General features: G+C 41.4%; 1 protein-coding gene across 7 annotated transcripts in view; it reads right to left on the bottom strand.

Annotated features, from left to right (window-relative positions):
- SBF2 (SET binding factor 2) overlaps window positions 1-17,298 on the bottom strand; it is a 523,890-nt gene that overhangs the window by 42,297 nt on the left and 464,295 nt on the right. For all 7 annotated transcript variants that reach the window (XM_070073459.1, XM_008266103.4, XM_002708809.5 and 4 more), the window contains 2 exons: window positions 10,027-10,211; window positions 1,921-2,097 (listed from right to left, as the gene is read on the bottom strand). In XM_070073459.1, the coding sequence (XP_069929560.1) occupies window positions 1,921-2,097; window positions 10,027-10,211 (362 nt within the window). The remainder of the gene's footprint in view (window positions 1-1,920; window positions 2,098-10,026; window positions 10,212-17,298) is intronic.

Here is a 17,298-nt window from a genome sequence, read left to right as displayed (position 1 = left end):
ATTCGAGTTCCGGCTGCTCTGCTTCTGATCTAGTTCCCTGCCAATATGCCTGGGAAAGCAGTGGAAGATGGCCCAAGTATCTGGGTCCCTGCCACCCATGTGGGAAACCAGGATGGAGGTTCTAGCTCCTGGCTCCAACCTGGTTGTTATGGCTATTGGGAGAATGAATCAGTGGATGGACTCTCCCTCTCCCTGTTCTGCCTCTCCCTACAGGAAATAAATAAATCTTAAATCAAAACAAAACAATGTACTACTCTGGGTACTGACGTAATTTCCTTTTTTGCGTTTAGTCCAAAGTATTGTGGGAAACAACCCCCTTTCCACTTCAAGAGTATGCACAGAGGTAGAGGAGAGGTAGATGGGGGAAGGAAGGGAACAGAGGACCTGGGAATTCTTGCAGGCTGAGGAGAAATAATGGACTTAGCACCAGAAACCTGAAGACAAGGATGAAGGCTATACTGCAATAGTGCCTAAAATAGGCATGTCATGAATACCTTTCTTTCTGTAGGCTGGAAGAAATGTAGGTTTCTGTGTGCTGACATATGTATTCCCCTTTCATTACTCAATAAAACTTCAATTAAATACATCCCAAAGTAAACATAGATGAAAGATGGATATATTTGGGGTACCCAGTGTGCCTTTCATGGCTGGTTTGAAGGTGAATTTAAAATCTTGAGACGTCAGGCGGCATTGTGGCACAGTGCATAAAATGCCACATGGGACACCCACATCCCATATCAGAGTGCCTGGTTTGAGTCCCAGCTACTCTGCTTCCCATGTAGTTGCCTGTTACGCGGATCCTCAGAGGCAGCAGGTCATGTCTCAAATACTTGGGTCCCTGCCACTCACACAGATGATCTGGACTGAGTCCTGGGCTCCTGGCTCAGCTTGCCCAGCCCTGGCTGTTGCAGACATTGGGAAGTGAATGAGTCAATAGATCTCCTTCTGTCTCTCTGTTTAATAAAAATGAAAACAAACAAAGAAAAGATCAAACCATGTCTCTTAAAAGGAAATAAACATAGAGATATGGAATAGGCCAAGATGTGAATGAATGTGAGGAAGTTAACAGGAAAAGGCTCTTAGAGTTACGCAGAAATCCTGTTCTGTCCCAGATTCCTAGATCCTCACTGTGTTGACAACAGATCATGAGCCTTGTAAATATATGGTGATTAGATTTATTGTAAATCAGAAAGTTTCCACCTGCAAATAATTGTCTCCTCCTAAGCATCCTACGAATTGCCAACTTTCAGTTGCAGAGGAAATAACCCAGTGATCAAGAATGCCAGTCCTTGCCGCCTGTGCTTTCCTGACACTGAAAGGCCTTTACAGGAGGGTGTACAGTAAGGGGGTGGGGGAGAATGGTGAGCAGTGGGGAAAAACTAACTCTTTTCAAAAAGATTTTATTTATTTATTTGAAAGGCAGAGAGAAGAAGGGAAGGAGGGAAGGAGGGAAGGAAGGAAGGAGGGAAGGAGGGAAAGGAGGGAGAGGGAGAGGGAGAGGGAGAGAGGGAGAGAGGGAGAGAGGGAGAGAGGGAGAGAGAGAGAGAGAGAGAGAGAGAGAGAGAGGGAGAAGGAGATCTTCCATTCACTGGTTCACTAAATAGCCAGGTCTGGGCCAGGTCAAAGCCAGGAATTCCATTCTGGTCTCCACATGGGTGGCAGGGCCCAGGTGCGTGGAGCATAATCCTTCATTTTCCCACACACATTCACATTTACAGGAAGCTGCATTGGAAGAGGAGTAGCCAGGACTGGAGCCAGCACTCGGATATATGCTGCTGGCATTGCAAGCAGTGGCCTCACGTGCTATGCCACAACGCAGGCCCCATATTCTTTTCCTAAATATGGGTTCTGTATTTCTATTTCAGCCTCTTCTCTTTCCTTGAGTTATAACACACGCTGCTCTAGAGTTCTAGAAGTTACCTGTGGGAACCACTCGGAGTCTCCCAGGGCTTTTAGGAAGGTCACTTCTGAGTCAGTAGGAATGGTGCTTGGGATACAAGCCCTCATCAGCTTTTTAAAACTGGTTTTCACTTGTCGGATATCATGAAATTCAACAGGAACAAACTCACAATTTAAAGCAAATTCTACCTTGAAGTTCTGTGGATAAAGATGCAGAGAATTAGGCAAAGTACTATAGGAAAAACAGTAGTATTTTCAATAAGTAAGATTTAAGGGTACAGTTAGTTAAGGCCCAACACCTACAAGGCTGCGTGGGTCAAGAAGATCAGTCTAATGTGTCAGTATTGCTAGAAAGGGCCCTCCTGTAGGGCCTAGGGGTTTTCCTAGAAGGGCAAGCCTCCTGCTCTCTCCAGATAGATTACTTAGCATGAGAATCCTGTCATTCCGAGAATCTAAATATAGCACTGGTAGGCTGGAACTTGAAGGAGCCTTTCACACTAGATAAAAGACAATTATAAGGCCATGAATCTTGAAGTTTAAAGAGGAATCAATGATACATGGGTAGCATGATTACAATGGTGTAAATGAAGTCTCCAAGAAACACACTGTAACTGAAAGGTAATATAAGAGGTCTTCAATAAATTCACAAAAATGTGTATTAGGAAAATTATGCATGGATTTCAAATTTTTTTCCTGAGAAATAAGCTTACCTTTTAATTTCATTTTCCATGAACTTTTGGGAGCATCCTTGTATATACTGTTGGGGTTTCAGACTGTGCAAGTTTGTGGATATAGGTATTTGTTTTTCATTATGCAAGCAAAACATATTCATTGTAAAAATGAAAAAAAATAGTAGATAAACACAGAGAAAGAAATAAAAGTCACGCTGTGAACATAGTGGCTACTTTTTAAAGTCAATAACAAAAAACTAAAACAATAAAACATGAAAGCTTGTTGATTCCTAGCTGTGAGATAATAGATGTATCTTTTTATTCAGTATAACATATGTACTAACATGTATTTATCTTTATACTTTTCATTTACATTTTTATCTATACAGAATGCAGCTGTGTGAGGTCTGTACAGCTGCATTTGTAATGAAAGAATGTTATACTCATGTCTCTCTGGTATATCTCACTTTTAAACTGGGTGCCTAGTTTATTTTTTTAAAGATTTATTTATTTATTTATTTGAAAGTCAAAGTTACACACAGAGAGAAGGTGTGGGGAGCAACTGAGACTAGACTAAGTTACTGGAATTAAGACTTATTCTATGCATCTGCTCTCCCATAATATGGCGCTGAGAGAGAGACCAAACAACCTCTACGCAGCTGCCTCATCAGTTTGATAAGCTGCAGGAGCTGATCCTGCTCCTGATTGGAGGAGAACAGTGTGCTCGGTGTGTGGGCAGCAGAGTTGGGACTGGTGGAAGAGGACTATAAAGGAGGAGAGAGACAACATGCACCAGGAACATCTGAAGGAACACCTGAGCAGCCCCCGAGAGAGCCGGCCGGCGGTGTGCCGCTCCTTCGCGGGGGAAAGTGGCAGGGGGTGCCGCCCCTCCACAGAGGTGGAGGGGCTGGCAGCCAACCCGGGAAGGACCAGCAGCAAACCCGGGAAGGGCCGAGCAGACAAAAGAACAGCGCAGGGTTTAGTGTCGTTCCTCCGCGAATGGGGGAGCGACAGAAGGAGAGGCAGAGAGAGAGAAAGTCTTCCATCCACTGGTTTGCTCCCCCAATTGGCCACAACAGCCAGAGCTGCGCCGATCCGAAGCCAGGAGCTTCTTCTGGGTCTCCCACATGGGTGCAGGGGCCCAAGTACTTGGGCCATCTTGTACTGCTTTCCCAGGCCATAGCAGAGAGCTGGATTGGAAGTAGAGCAGCCAGGACTCTAACCGGCACACATATGGGATGCTGGCATTGCAAGTGGTGGCTTTATCTACTATGCCACAGCACCGTGGGTGCCTAGTTCTAAAGCTAACTTTTTATGCCAAAGAATAAATTCATTTTCTTAGATTCTTTCTACTTCCCTCACATTTTAGCCAAATTACTCTTACTTTCTTTTAAAATGCATATTTAGGGGCTAGCATTGTGGTATAGTAGGTTTGCCGCCTGTGATACTGGCAGCCCATACAGGCAACGGTTCCAGTCCTGGCTGCTCTGCTTCCAATCCAGCTCCCTGCTGATGGCCTGGGAAAATCAGTAGAAGATGGCTCAAGTGTTTGGGTCACCCTACACATATGGGAGACACGGAAGAAGCTTTTGGCTCCTGGCTTTGGCTTCCCAGCCCTGGCCGTTGCAGCTATTTGGGGAGTGAACCAGTGGATGGAATACCCACCTTTCTCTATGTAACTCTTTCAAAATAAACATCTTAAAAAAACTGCATATTTATTTGAATGACAGACATACACACACACACACACGCACACTCAGAGCAAGTGAACTTGAATTCATACCCCAAATGCCTGGCAGCCGGGAACTCAATGCAGGTCTCCCAAGTAGATGACAGGAACCCAGATACTTGAGTCACCACTGCTACCTTCTAGGGTGCACATGAACAGAAATGCTGGAATTGGGAGCAGAGCCTGGATCTGAATCTAAGTACTCCAACATCATGTGGGCATCCTGAGTGGTGTCTCAACTCATACGCCGAACACCCACCTCTGGACCACCTGCTTTTCTAAGAGTTAAGCTGCTTTCTGGAGATGGTTGCCCAACAATGAAGCATATTTAATAATATTAGGGTACTTCAAAAAGTACGGGAAATACCTTCATGGACTTAAAATAAACCTGCACCAAAAGAACCCCCTTATCTGTTAATTCAATTTTTCCTTGAACTTTTTAAAGTACCCCTGTGCTAACTTGTACCCTTAAAAATGGTTATGGTAAATTTTTGTTATATATATTTTTACCATAATAAAAACTACAAAGTACTTATTTCTAGGGTCTGTCTAATGTTATAATGTTGATCATTTGATTTTCTGTAAAGGGCTATTAAAATCTTAAATCAAAAAGCAAAAACTTTTAGGGTTTTTTAAATTGCTTTTCTAATGTGTATCAAGAAAAAGTTTCTTTGATTAAAAATTCCAGTTTTAGGAAACTACTCTAAAGAAATTTAAGATGGGGGACTGGCGCTGTGGAACAGCAGGTAAAGCCGCTGCCTGTAGTGCTGGCATCCCATAGGGGCGCCAGTTCGAGTCCTAGCTGCTCCACTTCTGATCCAGCTCTCTGCTATGGCCTGGGAAAGCAGTAGAAGATGACCCAAGTCCTTGGGCCCCTGCACCCGCATGGGAGACCTGGAAGAAACTCCTGGCTCCTGGTTTCGGATTGGTGCAGCTTTTGCCATTGCAGCCAGCTGAGAAGTGAACCAGTAGACTGGAGACCTCTCTCTTTCTGTTTCTCCTTCTCTCTCTGTGTAACTCTGATTTTGAAATAAATAAATAAATCTTTAAAAAAAGAAAAAGAAATGTAAGAGAGGCTGGCGCTGTGGTGTAGCAGGTAAAGCCGTTGCCTGTAGTGCCGGCATCCCATATGGGCACTGGTTCGAGTCTGGCTGCTCCATTTCTGATCCAACTTTCTGCCTTGGCCTGGGAAAACAGTAGAAGATGGCCCAAGTCCTTGAGCCCCTGCACACGTGTGGGAGACCTGGAAGAATCTACTGGCTCCTGGCTTTGGATCGGCGCAGCTCTGGCTATCGTGGCTGACTGGGGAGTGAATCAGTGGACGGAAGTCCTCTCTCTCTCTCTCTCTCTCTCTCTCTGCTTCCCCTTCTTTCTCTGTGTAACTCTGACTTTCAAATAAATAAATAAATCTTAAAAAAAAGGAAATATAGAAACAAATCTGGTGAATTGTATCTAAATATAAAATTAAAATAAGAACCCTGTATGCTTGAAAACATGACTGCATGTTTACACATAGAAGATAAAGAAAGAAATCTAACATGGAGGTGGCATTGTGGCATAGTGGGTAAAGCAGCCACTTATGATGCTGGCATTCCATACTGGCACTGGTTTGAGTCCTGGCTGCTCCACTTTCTATCTACCTCCCTTGCTGGTGTGCCTGGGAAAACAGTGGAAGATGGCCCAGATGCTTGGGCTCTTGCACCTAAGTGGGAGACCTGGAGGAAGCTCCTGGCTTGTGGTTTCAGCCTGGCCCAGCCCTGGCTGTTGTGGCCATTTGGGGAGTGAATTAGTGGATGGATGATCTCCTTGTCCCCCCCCCCCAACTCTGCCTTTCAAATAAATAAAATCAATCTTCAAAAGAAAGAAACCTAACCATCCAACAAAATGGGATGTTACGTAGTGACGAAAATAATTATGAAGACTATCATATATGTGTTCCTTCCTGCTATTTTAGACATCTTATAATGGATAAAAGATATGAGTAGTTCACTTTTCAGGACAAATAGATTTCTTTCTATTTCCCAACTATATATGAACTAGGTATGACTATCTTACAACTCAGGAGTTAAAGCATTAAAGTATGTAAGTTTAAAAAGCTACAGAAGGAGAAATTCAACCTTATTTTTAGAATAACTCACTGTCACTTACTGGCTTTTCTTTATGCTTCTTTTTTGGGGGAAGAGGTGTCGAGCTGCACCTGGATAGCACTGTGCTAGCTAGAATGCAGCACACATTAGACAGATATGGAACTATCCAGACATAATCGGGTTAAGAAAAAGTCTGAATGGAATATATGAGATTGTCAGTAACTGTTGTGTCTCCATGGTGAAATTACATCTTTTTAAAAAATAATACTTCAGGCCGGCGCTGTGGCTCACTAGGCTACTCCTCCGCCTGCAGCGCCGGCACCCCGGATTCTAGTCCTGGTCGGGGCACCGGATTCTGTCCCGGTTGCCCCTCTTCCAGGCCAGCTCTCTGCTGTGGCCAGGGAGTGCAGTGGAGGATGGCCCAAGTGCTTGGGCCCTGCACCCCATGGGAGATCAGAAGTACCTGGCTCCTGCCATCGGATCAGCGCGGTGTGCCAGCTGCAGTGCCCATTGGGGGGTGAACCAATGAAAAAGGAAGACCTTTCTCTCTGTCTCTCTCTCACTGTCCACTCTGCCTGTCCAAAAAAAACCAAAAAAACAAAAAAACACTTCATATATATAAGAAAGAAAGGAAAGGAAAAAGGAAAGTTGGAGGGATGGAGGAAAAGAAGAAAGGAAGGGCCCTAGGTGGTCAATCTTGCTCACTCAAATGTGCGCGATCGCATAGCTAATCTGAGCTCTGATGTGGAAAGGGAACAGGAGAGGGTGCGCATTCAGGATCCCGACCTTGGGGAGTGATTCTGATCAGGTAAGTGGTGTGCTGAAGTGTGGGAAGTCTGTGCTCTGGAAAAGACAGTGGTGCCAAGAAGGCTGTGCAGGCAGCCCTGGATTGCTGTTGAAAAGTGTTCCAACTATTTTCTGGACATAATCTGGTGTATCAGAAGACACGTTTGCAGATTTAAAAGCTAAGTATTATCCAGTGGTTTCATGCCCTCTACCCTAAGGTTGGTGACTAAGTGATTGCAACAATCCAGGCAGTTGGAGGGGAGCTAGCTAAGCCAGCCTGCTATAGAAGAGATGACTCATTTACTGGCATCTTATGGAGCAAACATGTGGGATCCTGCTTTGCACACCTTGTTCACAGACTCTGCTCCACAGTTCAGCCAAAGGTCTGTTGAGATTGTCCAGGGTTAACTGGAACACTGGACTAAACTTTAAGGGTGTTTCTGACCTAAAATAATTTCATTTCCTATGTACCTTTCATGTCTTAGTACATGTATCTCTACATATACAGCTTTGCAAAGTTTTAATAAATGTTACTCGCCATGCCTTCCCTTGCCTCCATTTGCAATGCCATAGTCTTCCTTTCTCCACCCTTCTGCTACCCTCCTGTAGCTTTCTTTATTAAATAGGTTTACAACAACAAAATCAGCTGTTTTGCCATGGGTACAGATTCCTGTGGAAACTAATCAAGGCAGTGGAAAACACAGCCTGAATAAGATTTATTTCCTTTTTGTATGCCTATTTCCAAAGATTTGATGTTTATGTTAATTTTTATTATTATGAGTATTTTCAGGGGTAATACATGTGTATATATATGCATGTATATCTATTATAAATATATGTACACACATACATACATGGAGAGTGTTCAAAAGTTCATGGAAAATGTGCATTATGAAATCTTATGGATTTTAAGTTTTTTTCACAAACTAAAACTTTATTAAAAAAATCATTAATTTATTTGAAAAGTAGAGAGAAAGAAATAGACACAGAGAGAGATCTTCCAGTTGCTGATTCAGTCTCCAAATGCCTGCAGTAGCCATGGTAGGGCTGGGCCTGCTTGAAGCCAGGAGACTGGAACACAATCTGAGTCTCCCATTATGGGGCAGGGACCCCATTACTTGAGCGGTCACCTGCTTTCTCCGTGGGTATGCACCATCAGGAAGCTGAGAGTGGGAATGGAACTGCAACTTGATCCCAGGCACTCCCAAATGGCATCTTAATTGCTGAACCAAATGTCTGCCCTAAATTTATCTTTTAACTCCATTTTCCACAAACTTTTTGAAGTATTGTTGTGTGTGTGTGTGTGTATAAAGAGAACTAAGCAGGCCAGTGCTGTGGTACAGTAGATTAATCCTCCACCTGCAGTGCCAGCATCCCATACAGGTACCAGTTCTAGTCCTAGCTGCTCTTCTTCTGATCTAGCTCTCTGCTAAGGCCTGGGAAAAAGCAGTGGAAGACCGCCACTTGGACACTTGCATCCATGTGGGAGACCCAGAAGAAGCTCAAAGCTCCTGGCTCCTGGCTTCGGATAGCCCCAGCTCCAGCCATTGAGGCCATCTGGGGAGTGGATCAGCAGATGGAAGACCTTTCTCTCTGTCTCTTCCTCTGTCTGTAACTCTACCTCTCAAATAAATAAAAAAAAATACTTTTTTAAAAAAGAACTAAAATGTTTTTCTGATTTTTTAAAAAATTTATTTATTTATTGAAGGCAGAGTTACAGAGAGGCAGAGGTGGGGTGGAGGTTGGGGGGGGGTCTTCCATCCGCTGGTTCACTCCCCAGATGGCTGCTACGGCCAGAGCTACACTGATCCGAAGCCAGGAGCCAGGAGCTTCTTCTGGGTCTCCCACGTGGGTGCAGGGGCCCAGGGACTGGGGCCATCTTCTACTGCTTTCCTAGGCCATAGCAGAGAGCTAGATCAGAAGTGGAGCAGCTGGGACTAGAACCGGCACCCATATGGGATGCCAGCACTGCAGGCGGTAGCTTTACCCGCTACGCCACAGCACTGGCCTCTTTTCTGCGATTATTAATCCCAGTTTAACAATCATGCTGGGGGCCAGTGCCACAGCATGGCAGGTAAAGTTGCTGCCTGCAGTACCAGCATCGCATATGAGCACTGGTTCAAGTCTTGGCTGCTCCACTTCCAATCTAGCTCCTTGCTAATGCACCTGGGGAAGCAGTGGAGGGTGGCCCAAGTACTTAGACCCCTGCACCAACTTAGGAGACCTGGAAGAAGCTCCTGGCTTCAGGTTGGCCCAGCTCCCGCTGTTGTGGCCACTTGGGGAGTGAACCAATGGAAGGAACATCTCTGTCTCTGTCTCTTTCAAATAAATAAATGAATCTTTTTAAAAAAATAACAATCGGCCGGCGCCGCTGCTCACTAGGCTAATCCTCCGCCTTGCGGCACCGGCACACCGGGTTCTAATCCTGGTTGGGGTGCCAGATTCTGTCCTGGTTGCCCCTCTTCCAGGCCAGCTCTCTGCTGTGGCCAGGGAATGCAGTGGAGGATGGCCCAAGTGCTTGGGCCCTGCACCCCATGGGAGACCAGGAGAAGCACCTGGCTCCTGCCTTCGGATCAGTGTGGTGCACCGGCCGCGGCGGCCATTGGAGGGTGAACCAACAGCAAAGGAAGACCTTTCTCTCTGTCTCTCTCTCTCACTGTCCACTCTGCCTGTCAAAAAAAAAAAAAAAAAAAAAACCAAAACAACAACAACAAAACAAACAAAAAAAACAAAACAAAAACAAAACAAAACAAAAAAAACAATCATGCTGTAAGGAAAGCTGATTTGTGACACAGGTTTTATAAACTGCCTTAGTGGATGCATAAAGTTTCTAAGTGACAAAAAGAATTCTTACCCTTAGTTGTGACTTTTCACCAAATATATAAAGGGCTGCTTGGCGTTTGAAGAGCTGGTTTTGTAGGTAGGTGCTGTTATTAAAGGAGGCCGAGTGATCCTTGCCTGCCAGCCGGGCACCAACATCAATGAAAGATGTTGGAGAGCTGATCAAGCGAGCACTAGAGCGAAGACTTGCCCACACACCTTCACAAAAGCCAGAAGAATAGAGTGAGATAAGCTGACGCCACCAAATAAAGGGGTAATCATAATCAGGGAATGCCAGTGAATGAGGAAAAAGATGCATGCCCTGGAGTTACAGTTCTAGAGGGAACAGTAAATTCATTAATCCAAGTAATCATGGTTCATACTAGTCACCTGCCTTTTACTTTAGCAACATAGCATTATTCTACATGGCATTTCACAATCACATAATCTTAGAATTATGAACTCACCCACATCAATTCTACTTATGCATTCTGATATGTTTAATATTTATAGGTTAGTAGTGAGTACGTAGAAACAGTGCACTGACACTAGAAACAAAACATGCAGGCAGGAGGCAACAATGAGTAACTGAATTTCTCAGGGCTTCCTTAAAGAAGAAGGAACACTCTTGTGCTCATATAGTTCAGTAAGAAGCCTAGGTTAAGATAGAAACAGAAATTTACTAATGTGAAATCTAGCCTGGATTTAAAACAAATATCTATGTATCATGCCAAAATGATGTAATTCTAAACAAAGTGATTATTTTATAGTTTTCCCAGTATCCATGAAAAATAATAGGAAATTATAAATTTAGTAATATGTACTTCATTTATTCATAGCGGGTACAGACAAAAGTAGACTAAGAGAAAGGACAGGTTAAGCTGCTGGAGGAGTTCTCATGGCTATAAACTGACCTTAATTATATAATTGAAAGAATAAAGGATTTTATAAGCATTTATGGGGGTAAGAGACAAGTTACCAAGAAAAGGTTTTGTAGGTGATTTCTGTTAAACATGCATAAATCTTTCTATAGAATTATGAGCTTTTCTCAGATATTATGGCAAGTATTAACTTTTTGCAAATGGGACCACAGGAAATTCAAGATGTGGATGAGATTAAAGAATATAATTTGACAAACCAATGTGAAAAAGTCACTTGTAACATATATATGACCATATGAAGATGGTTTAGTGACACATCAGGACATATAATACAGTACCTTGATTATGGATTCTTCCCTTAGCTGAAGATTTGGAATTTGACTGAGTAAAATAATTATTTCTGTACCCATGCACTGGCAGGTAAGATTAAAGATAGAAGGAGAAATGAAATGTATATAGATACAGCAGCAAATATCAGAGCAGATTAAGAGAAGAATAAGCTATTTTAAAAAATGAGTTAACAGGGGAATATAATAAAAGAAGATTTAATTAACAAACAAAAAGCTGCACATTCACAAAAAAGAATTGAGTGCCTGTTACATGAAATTCAGCAGCTGTTTACAAATACCATAAGCACAACGAAATGGACAGCACAGCAGAAAGTGCCACTAAAAAATTATACCAAATGGAATAAGCTTTTGAAGATGGTCTTTCAGTGACAACTTATATAATAAAATTAAGAAATTTGGGATGTGTGTGTGTAAATGTTATGAATACATTGGCCCTCGTGTTGAAGGAGATGGATTGGCAAATGTTACGTGTTGTACAACACGCTTGTTCGTGGAGCAAGGTCATCCATCGCACAGGGCAACAATGAAGCTCTAGCAACCATTTGGAATAACTAAGGGCAGGTTTTTGCAGAAGAGCATTAAGCATTGTCACACTATCTTCCTTCCTTCCTTTGTTTTCATTTGAAAATTACATTTATTTTCCATTAACAGGCAATTATGAGCAGCAAATATTCACAATCCTGTGACAATACCCAATACCACTAATAATTTAGCTTGTGATGACTGAAGTAAGACTTCTCTTAAAATTCCTATTTGCATCAAAATGACAGGCAGTAGTAGAGATAATACTTTTGTAATTTGAGTAATATATATATGTATATATATTTTGAAAAGCAAGAAAGAACTTCATGACTATGGCAAATATCATCTGGCAATAACAAAAATGGTGAATAGTGACATCTCTCCCACAAAGGAAATACTCAAGTCAATACTGTATTTATTCAGGATTGTAAACTTTACTAGTATTATTATTAATACAATGCAAGGCTAAATAAAATATGGAATATAAAAGAAAACTTATTAGAAGTGATTTTTTTATTTCTGCCTCCCTCCATTGGACTCAGGAAAGAAGGGCAGTGATGGCGGTAGTGCTCACAGGGTCAGAAAGTAGTTTGTATAGATGGTGGCTAATACACAAAAAGCATGCCCAAGACAGAACAAAGACCTGGGACAGCCTGGAAAACGCACAAGGCCTCCTGTGTGCTGGCCAACTGCTCTCCTTTCTGCCAGTTTTGAGCTTTCCTACTGGATATATGGAACACTAAGATGATGACAGTGAAGACTGAGTGGTTCAAGATTCTCAGATACTGTTCCCTCAAAACACCACACATTCTTACGCAGGACTCTGCCTGGAATGATTTTTTCCACTTCTTTAACTTATAAACTCCTATTTTCCCCTTAAGATCTAGGTACAATGTTAACTCCTCTGAAAAGCATTCCTGAGTTGTAGGGAGCTCTATTTGAATTTCCATCACAATGTACCGTGATCTTGTGTTTGCAAAGGCAGGAGGCCTATTCTTGTATCCATGTTAAGAGACTGCTATTTAGGCACTTAAAGCATTTGTGGATTACTTTCTTTTTAAAAATTAATATACTGATTCTCCATTTTATCTTCAACCCAATTATTTGCACTGAAAGAGTAAAAAGAAGGGAATTAAACTAAAAGAATTAAGCATTCCCAAATAGAGGCTCATGAAAATTTTCCAAGTGCTTATCAACTGGCAGAAAATCAGCAATGACAAAATGACTGAAGTGGTGTGGGGCCAGTAGAGGATGATGGGAATTGTAATTCCAAGTGGAAGTCATTTAACCAAAGGAATTATGCGGCTGCAGGAGTGGTGGGGAGGTTGACTTAGATTTCCTGAGTGAGGCTGAGGCTGAGACATTCTGAGCACTTAACATTAACAAAGGTCTATGATGGTATTTTTTCAAACAGCAGCATCCCCCTTTGTGGCTTGTGAAATTATTTTAGTAAATCAAATCAGTGTTTTTTTTTTTAATTAAGTGATATATGTGTATGTGGTATAGATGAATACTGTTTCATGAAACTCCTATTTTAATATCTATACATTTTGCATTCTGGCTATTATCGGAATTGTGATATAAAAATATGTATATAAAATGTATTTCTTCCTATGACTCATAATCAAAAAGCTTGATAGGTACTGGCCTTGACTACAGCATATACCTTGTACTCTCTTGCCTTAGGACAATTAGGCTTAATGCCACTGAAATGCAAATATTGACCCCCCTTCTGCCCAGTATTAAGCAACAGCAAAGATAACAATTATCACAAAAATAATAAGGAAAACTAACATTTATTCAACTCCTATTACGAGCTATTGATTACCAAAATTGTTTTACATATATTATTTCATTTATTGCTTATAACTACCTGAAAACTATTATCTCCATTTTTACAAGTGAGGACACTCAGAATTAAGAGGTATTCTAATTTGTTTAATATTAAACAATAACTAGAGGGCTATGGCTGGAATTAGAAGATAATTAAACTCAGTGTATTGCTTCTGAGAAGAAATGATATAGTTAATTTCCCCAAGGGGAATGCACTATTGCTCAAAGCATGAGTGTTTCTTAAGTACTAGTGTTATTCCCTTCACTCTATTCAGAATAAACAGAGGAGAGAAGGAAAAGAGATGCTTAGGTTGGGTGTGGGGATGTGCTGCCTTAATTGTGAGTGTCACTTTATGTCTAGCCCAGGGCATGAGACACAAGATATATTTAGTAAGTGTTGTGATGAAAGTCCCAGTTACATTGCTATTTGTTGTGTGACCTTGACAAAATCACTTACTCTGAGTCTCTTAAAATACATATTCTAGAGGCATTGTAAGATTTAAAATATGAAAGATTTAAAAGCTGCCTCTGTGGGCAGGCATTTGGTCTACTGGTTAAGTTGCTTGTGCCCCACATCAAAGTGGCTGGATCCCATCCCTGGCTCCTTCTCCTGATTCCAGTTTCCTGCCAATGCAGACCATGGAGGGAAGCAAAGATGACTCAAGTAATTGAGTTCCTGTCACTCATGTGGGAAATCTGGATTGTGCTCTCTGCTTTAGCCTCAACTCAGTCCTGGCCACTGTGGACATTTGGAAGAGTGAACCAGTTGATGGGAGTGAACACGTCCCCCCACCCCCCTAAAAAAAGAAAACTGCTTCCATGTGGCCACTTCTCAGATACCCAGACATTACATTTTGGTATTTAGGAAGCAGCACCAATTTTCTCATAGCATTTTTATAATCAAAGTAATTTACCCAGGTTTTGAGTATACGTGTTCTCCGTATGGGGCTCAAAAATTATTTTAATTTTAAATGAAACACAATGTGACCTATTCAAATCTTCATGCTTTTCTTACATGGTTCTTGTGTAAAAAAAGATGCACTGCCTTAGGAATTCTCTAACATGCAAACTGAATGCAAAGTAATTACCGTGGCTGAAAAAAGGTGAAGGCCAACCTCAACCTTGGTTCATCGGAGCAGGAAAGGCACACAGAAATAAGAGAAGAACACCAGGATCTAAGACTGTTAGACAATGAAAGGAATGGAAAAACAGTGAAAATAGAAGAGAAAAAGAGGGAAGGTTAAGACGAAGAATTACTAAGAGACAGGAGGCTCCTCTTACACAAAGTAAATGAGGAACTTGTAGAGTAATGGTAGCTCTCCAGAAGAATGAGGAGGCTTCACCAACTGGCTTGCCTCAGTCTATTCCTGAAACTTTATGTGAGGAGAAATGATGCTATCTGAAGAGACACAGAAAATAGCTTTAGGGATCACAGAGGATGTTGAAGGTGTCACGAAAGAACAGTATCTGTTTTTCCAATTAATGGCTAGGAAACTGGAAGATCTGAAAGACTTTGGGAGTAAAGAGATGGCATAAAACAATGAGATTTGTGTTTCTGTAACCCAGCTTAAGTTGCCAGAGTGGTAGGCATAAGTAAACATGGTAAGTTCAAGGTAATTTCAGTAGAAAATATTTTGGAAATGTTATCAGAAATAATAATTACAGCCTTAGATATACAATGGAATGGGCCATAAACAAATAGATTTAACCCAGGAGGTAAACAGAACCCTCCAGGTAACTAGCAAAGAATGAATTCATGAAAAGAATGGAACCACTAAAGGGGACTCTTAAAAGAAAGTAGCCATGAGCCTAAGAACAATGTAAAAACAGAGAAGATAATATAGCTGAAGCAGACTGGTGAAAATCCATAGGCCTTAGGTATGAACATTAAAGGACAGTCGCTGTTTTAGCTGCAACCCATATTAGAGGTCCCCTGGTCAAATGTAGGAACAAGTAGCATGTTTGCAAAGGTCAAACACAAAAGCAGAGTGTGGAGTGGGAGGGCTTCAACTACACATTTGCTGGAAGCTGCACTGTACTACAAGTTGCATGGAAAAATTACTGCCTTGCCTTGCTGACAATATAAATTTTCAGATGGTAAATACAGCAATAGGGGAAGCTACAATCTTAGACCAAATTCTGACAAGAATTCCTGGTAAGAGAAATACCAGGAATCTTAGGAGAAAATCACTTTACTATTCTTTGGTTCAAATTCAACAACAAAGAAATGATGAGAAGAATGAAGTTTCTATCTGAAACTTTTAAATGATGGTATTCTAAAAATTCATTAAAAAGCTATGTATGAGTGTTTGGAGTTGAACTGCGTTCCCCAAAATTCTTAACCCTCAGGATTCAGAATGTGTCCTTTTTCAGAAGTAAGGTCATTGGAAACATACTTAGCTAAGATGAGATCATACTGGAGTAGAGTGAGCTCTGAATTCGGTATCCCTGGTGTCCTTATAAAACGGGTAAACTTGGAAACAGACACACAGGGAGAAAGCCACTTGATGACAAAGGCAGAGATCTAGATGATGTATTCCGAAGCCAAGCAATGCCAAAGATTGTTAGCAAGCCTCCAGAGGTTGAGAGAGAGGTAGGACACAGGTTCCCCCTCACAGATCTCAGAAGGAACCATTTCTGTTGACACCCTGATCTTGGACTTCAAGCCTCCAGAAGTCAGACAGTTGTTTAAATTATTCAGTTTGTGGCACTTTGCTATGGTAGCCCTGGGAAACCAGTACAATGACCTCAAGGCATGACACATTAACTGGGAAAATGACTCAAGAAGGTTGAAAGCTCTTGAGAAATCCTGCAATAGTGAAAGTTCTGATGAGGTAGGAAAAAAAAAGTATCCACAGAAACTGAAGAAACGCACATGAATTTCAAAACCGAGAAAATCATATTCTATAAAATACAGCCTTTAATGTTGACTTTGAACCAATTTTAGAATGGATTGTTGGTGGACTATTTATGATTACTTAGGAGAAAGCACTAATTCCTATAATAAATCATGCTAAAATAAAGCTTTTGTGATACAGTTAACAGTCTGAAAGCTTGGCAAATATTGGACTCAAAAGATTAGCAGAGATTTAGAAATCTGGGCCAGGTAAGTTTTAGCAGGAAGATTCATAACCAGCATAGATGAACAGATTAATCTCTTTCTTCAGAGAGGTTTATATTATTTTGCCATAGGTTTTGGTTCTTAGCTCTCATCTATTCAACATTTTTAAAAACAACAAATCACATGAGAACAGTGATCAAATCTAATGATGCAGAAAAACAGCAATATACTGGTAGACAGAATCCAGATCCAAAGATCTAACATAATAGTCCACATCCAAATGATGAAATTTTGTATTTAGAACATGTAGTATACTTAGATTCCAAAAGCAACCCTCAAGGTCAGTATCTGAACAACAACACAAGTGAAGCAGATGTAGGGAATTCATATGATATTTACCTCATTATGAAATAACCTAGTGATGGGCTGTTCCCACAGGTAATGTAATCTTAGGCAGCACAAACACTTTGAGAGATGGGCTCAATTCTGTGGGGAGTCCACAAACTGATACAGATGGTGAGTGGATTCAAACATTTGAATTTGGGATAAATAGAGTTACTTAAAGTTCTTAGGGAGAAAACATGGCAACAGTTTTTAGACTTAGTTTCTACCTTTAGAAGTCAATATGTGAAAGTTACATGATGGTGGCAGATTTTAGA

This window comes from Oryctolagus cuniculus, chromosome 1, assembly GCF_964237555.1.
Source record: "Oryctolagus cuniculus chromosome 1, mOryCun1.1, whole genome shotgun sequence".
Lineage (NCBI taxonomy): Eukaryota > Metazoa > Chordata > Mammalia > Lagomorpha > Leporidae > Oryctolagus > Oryctolagus cuniculus.
Note: the sequence above shows the minus strand (reverse complement) of the source record. Positions and strands in the feature narration are given on the sequence as shown.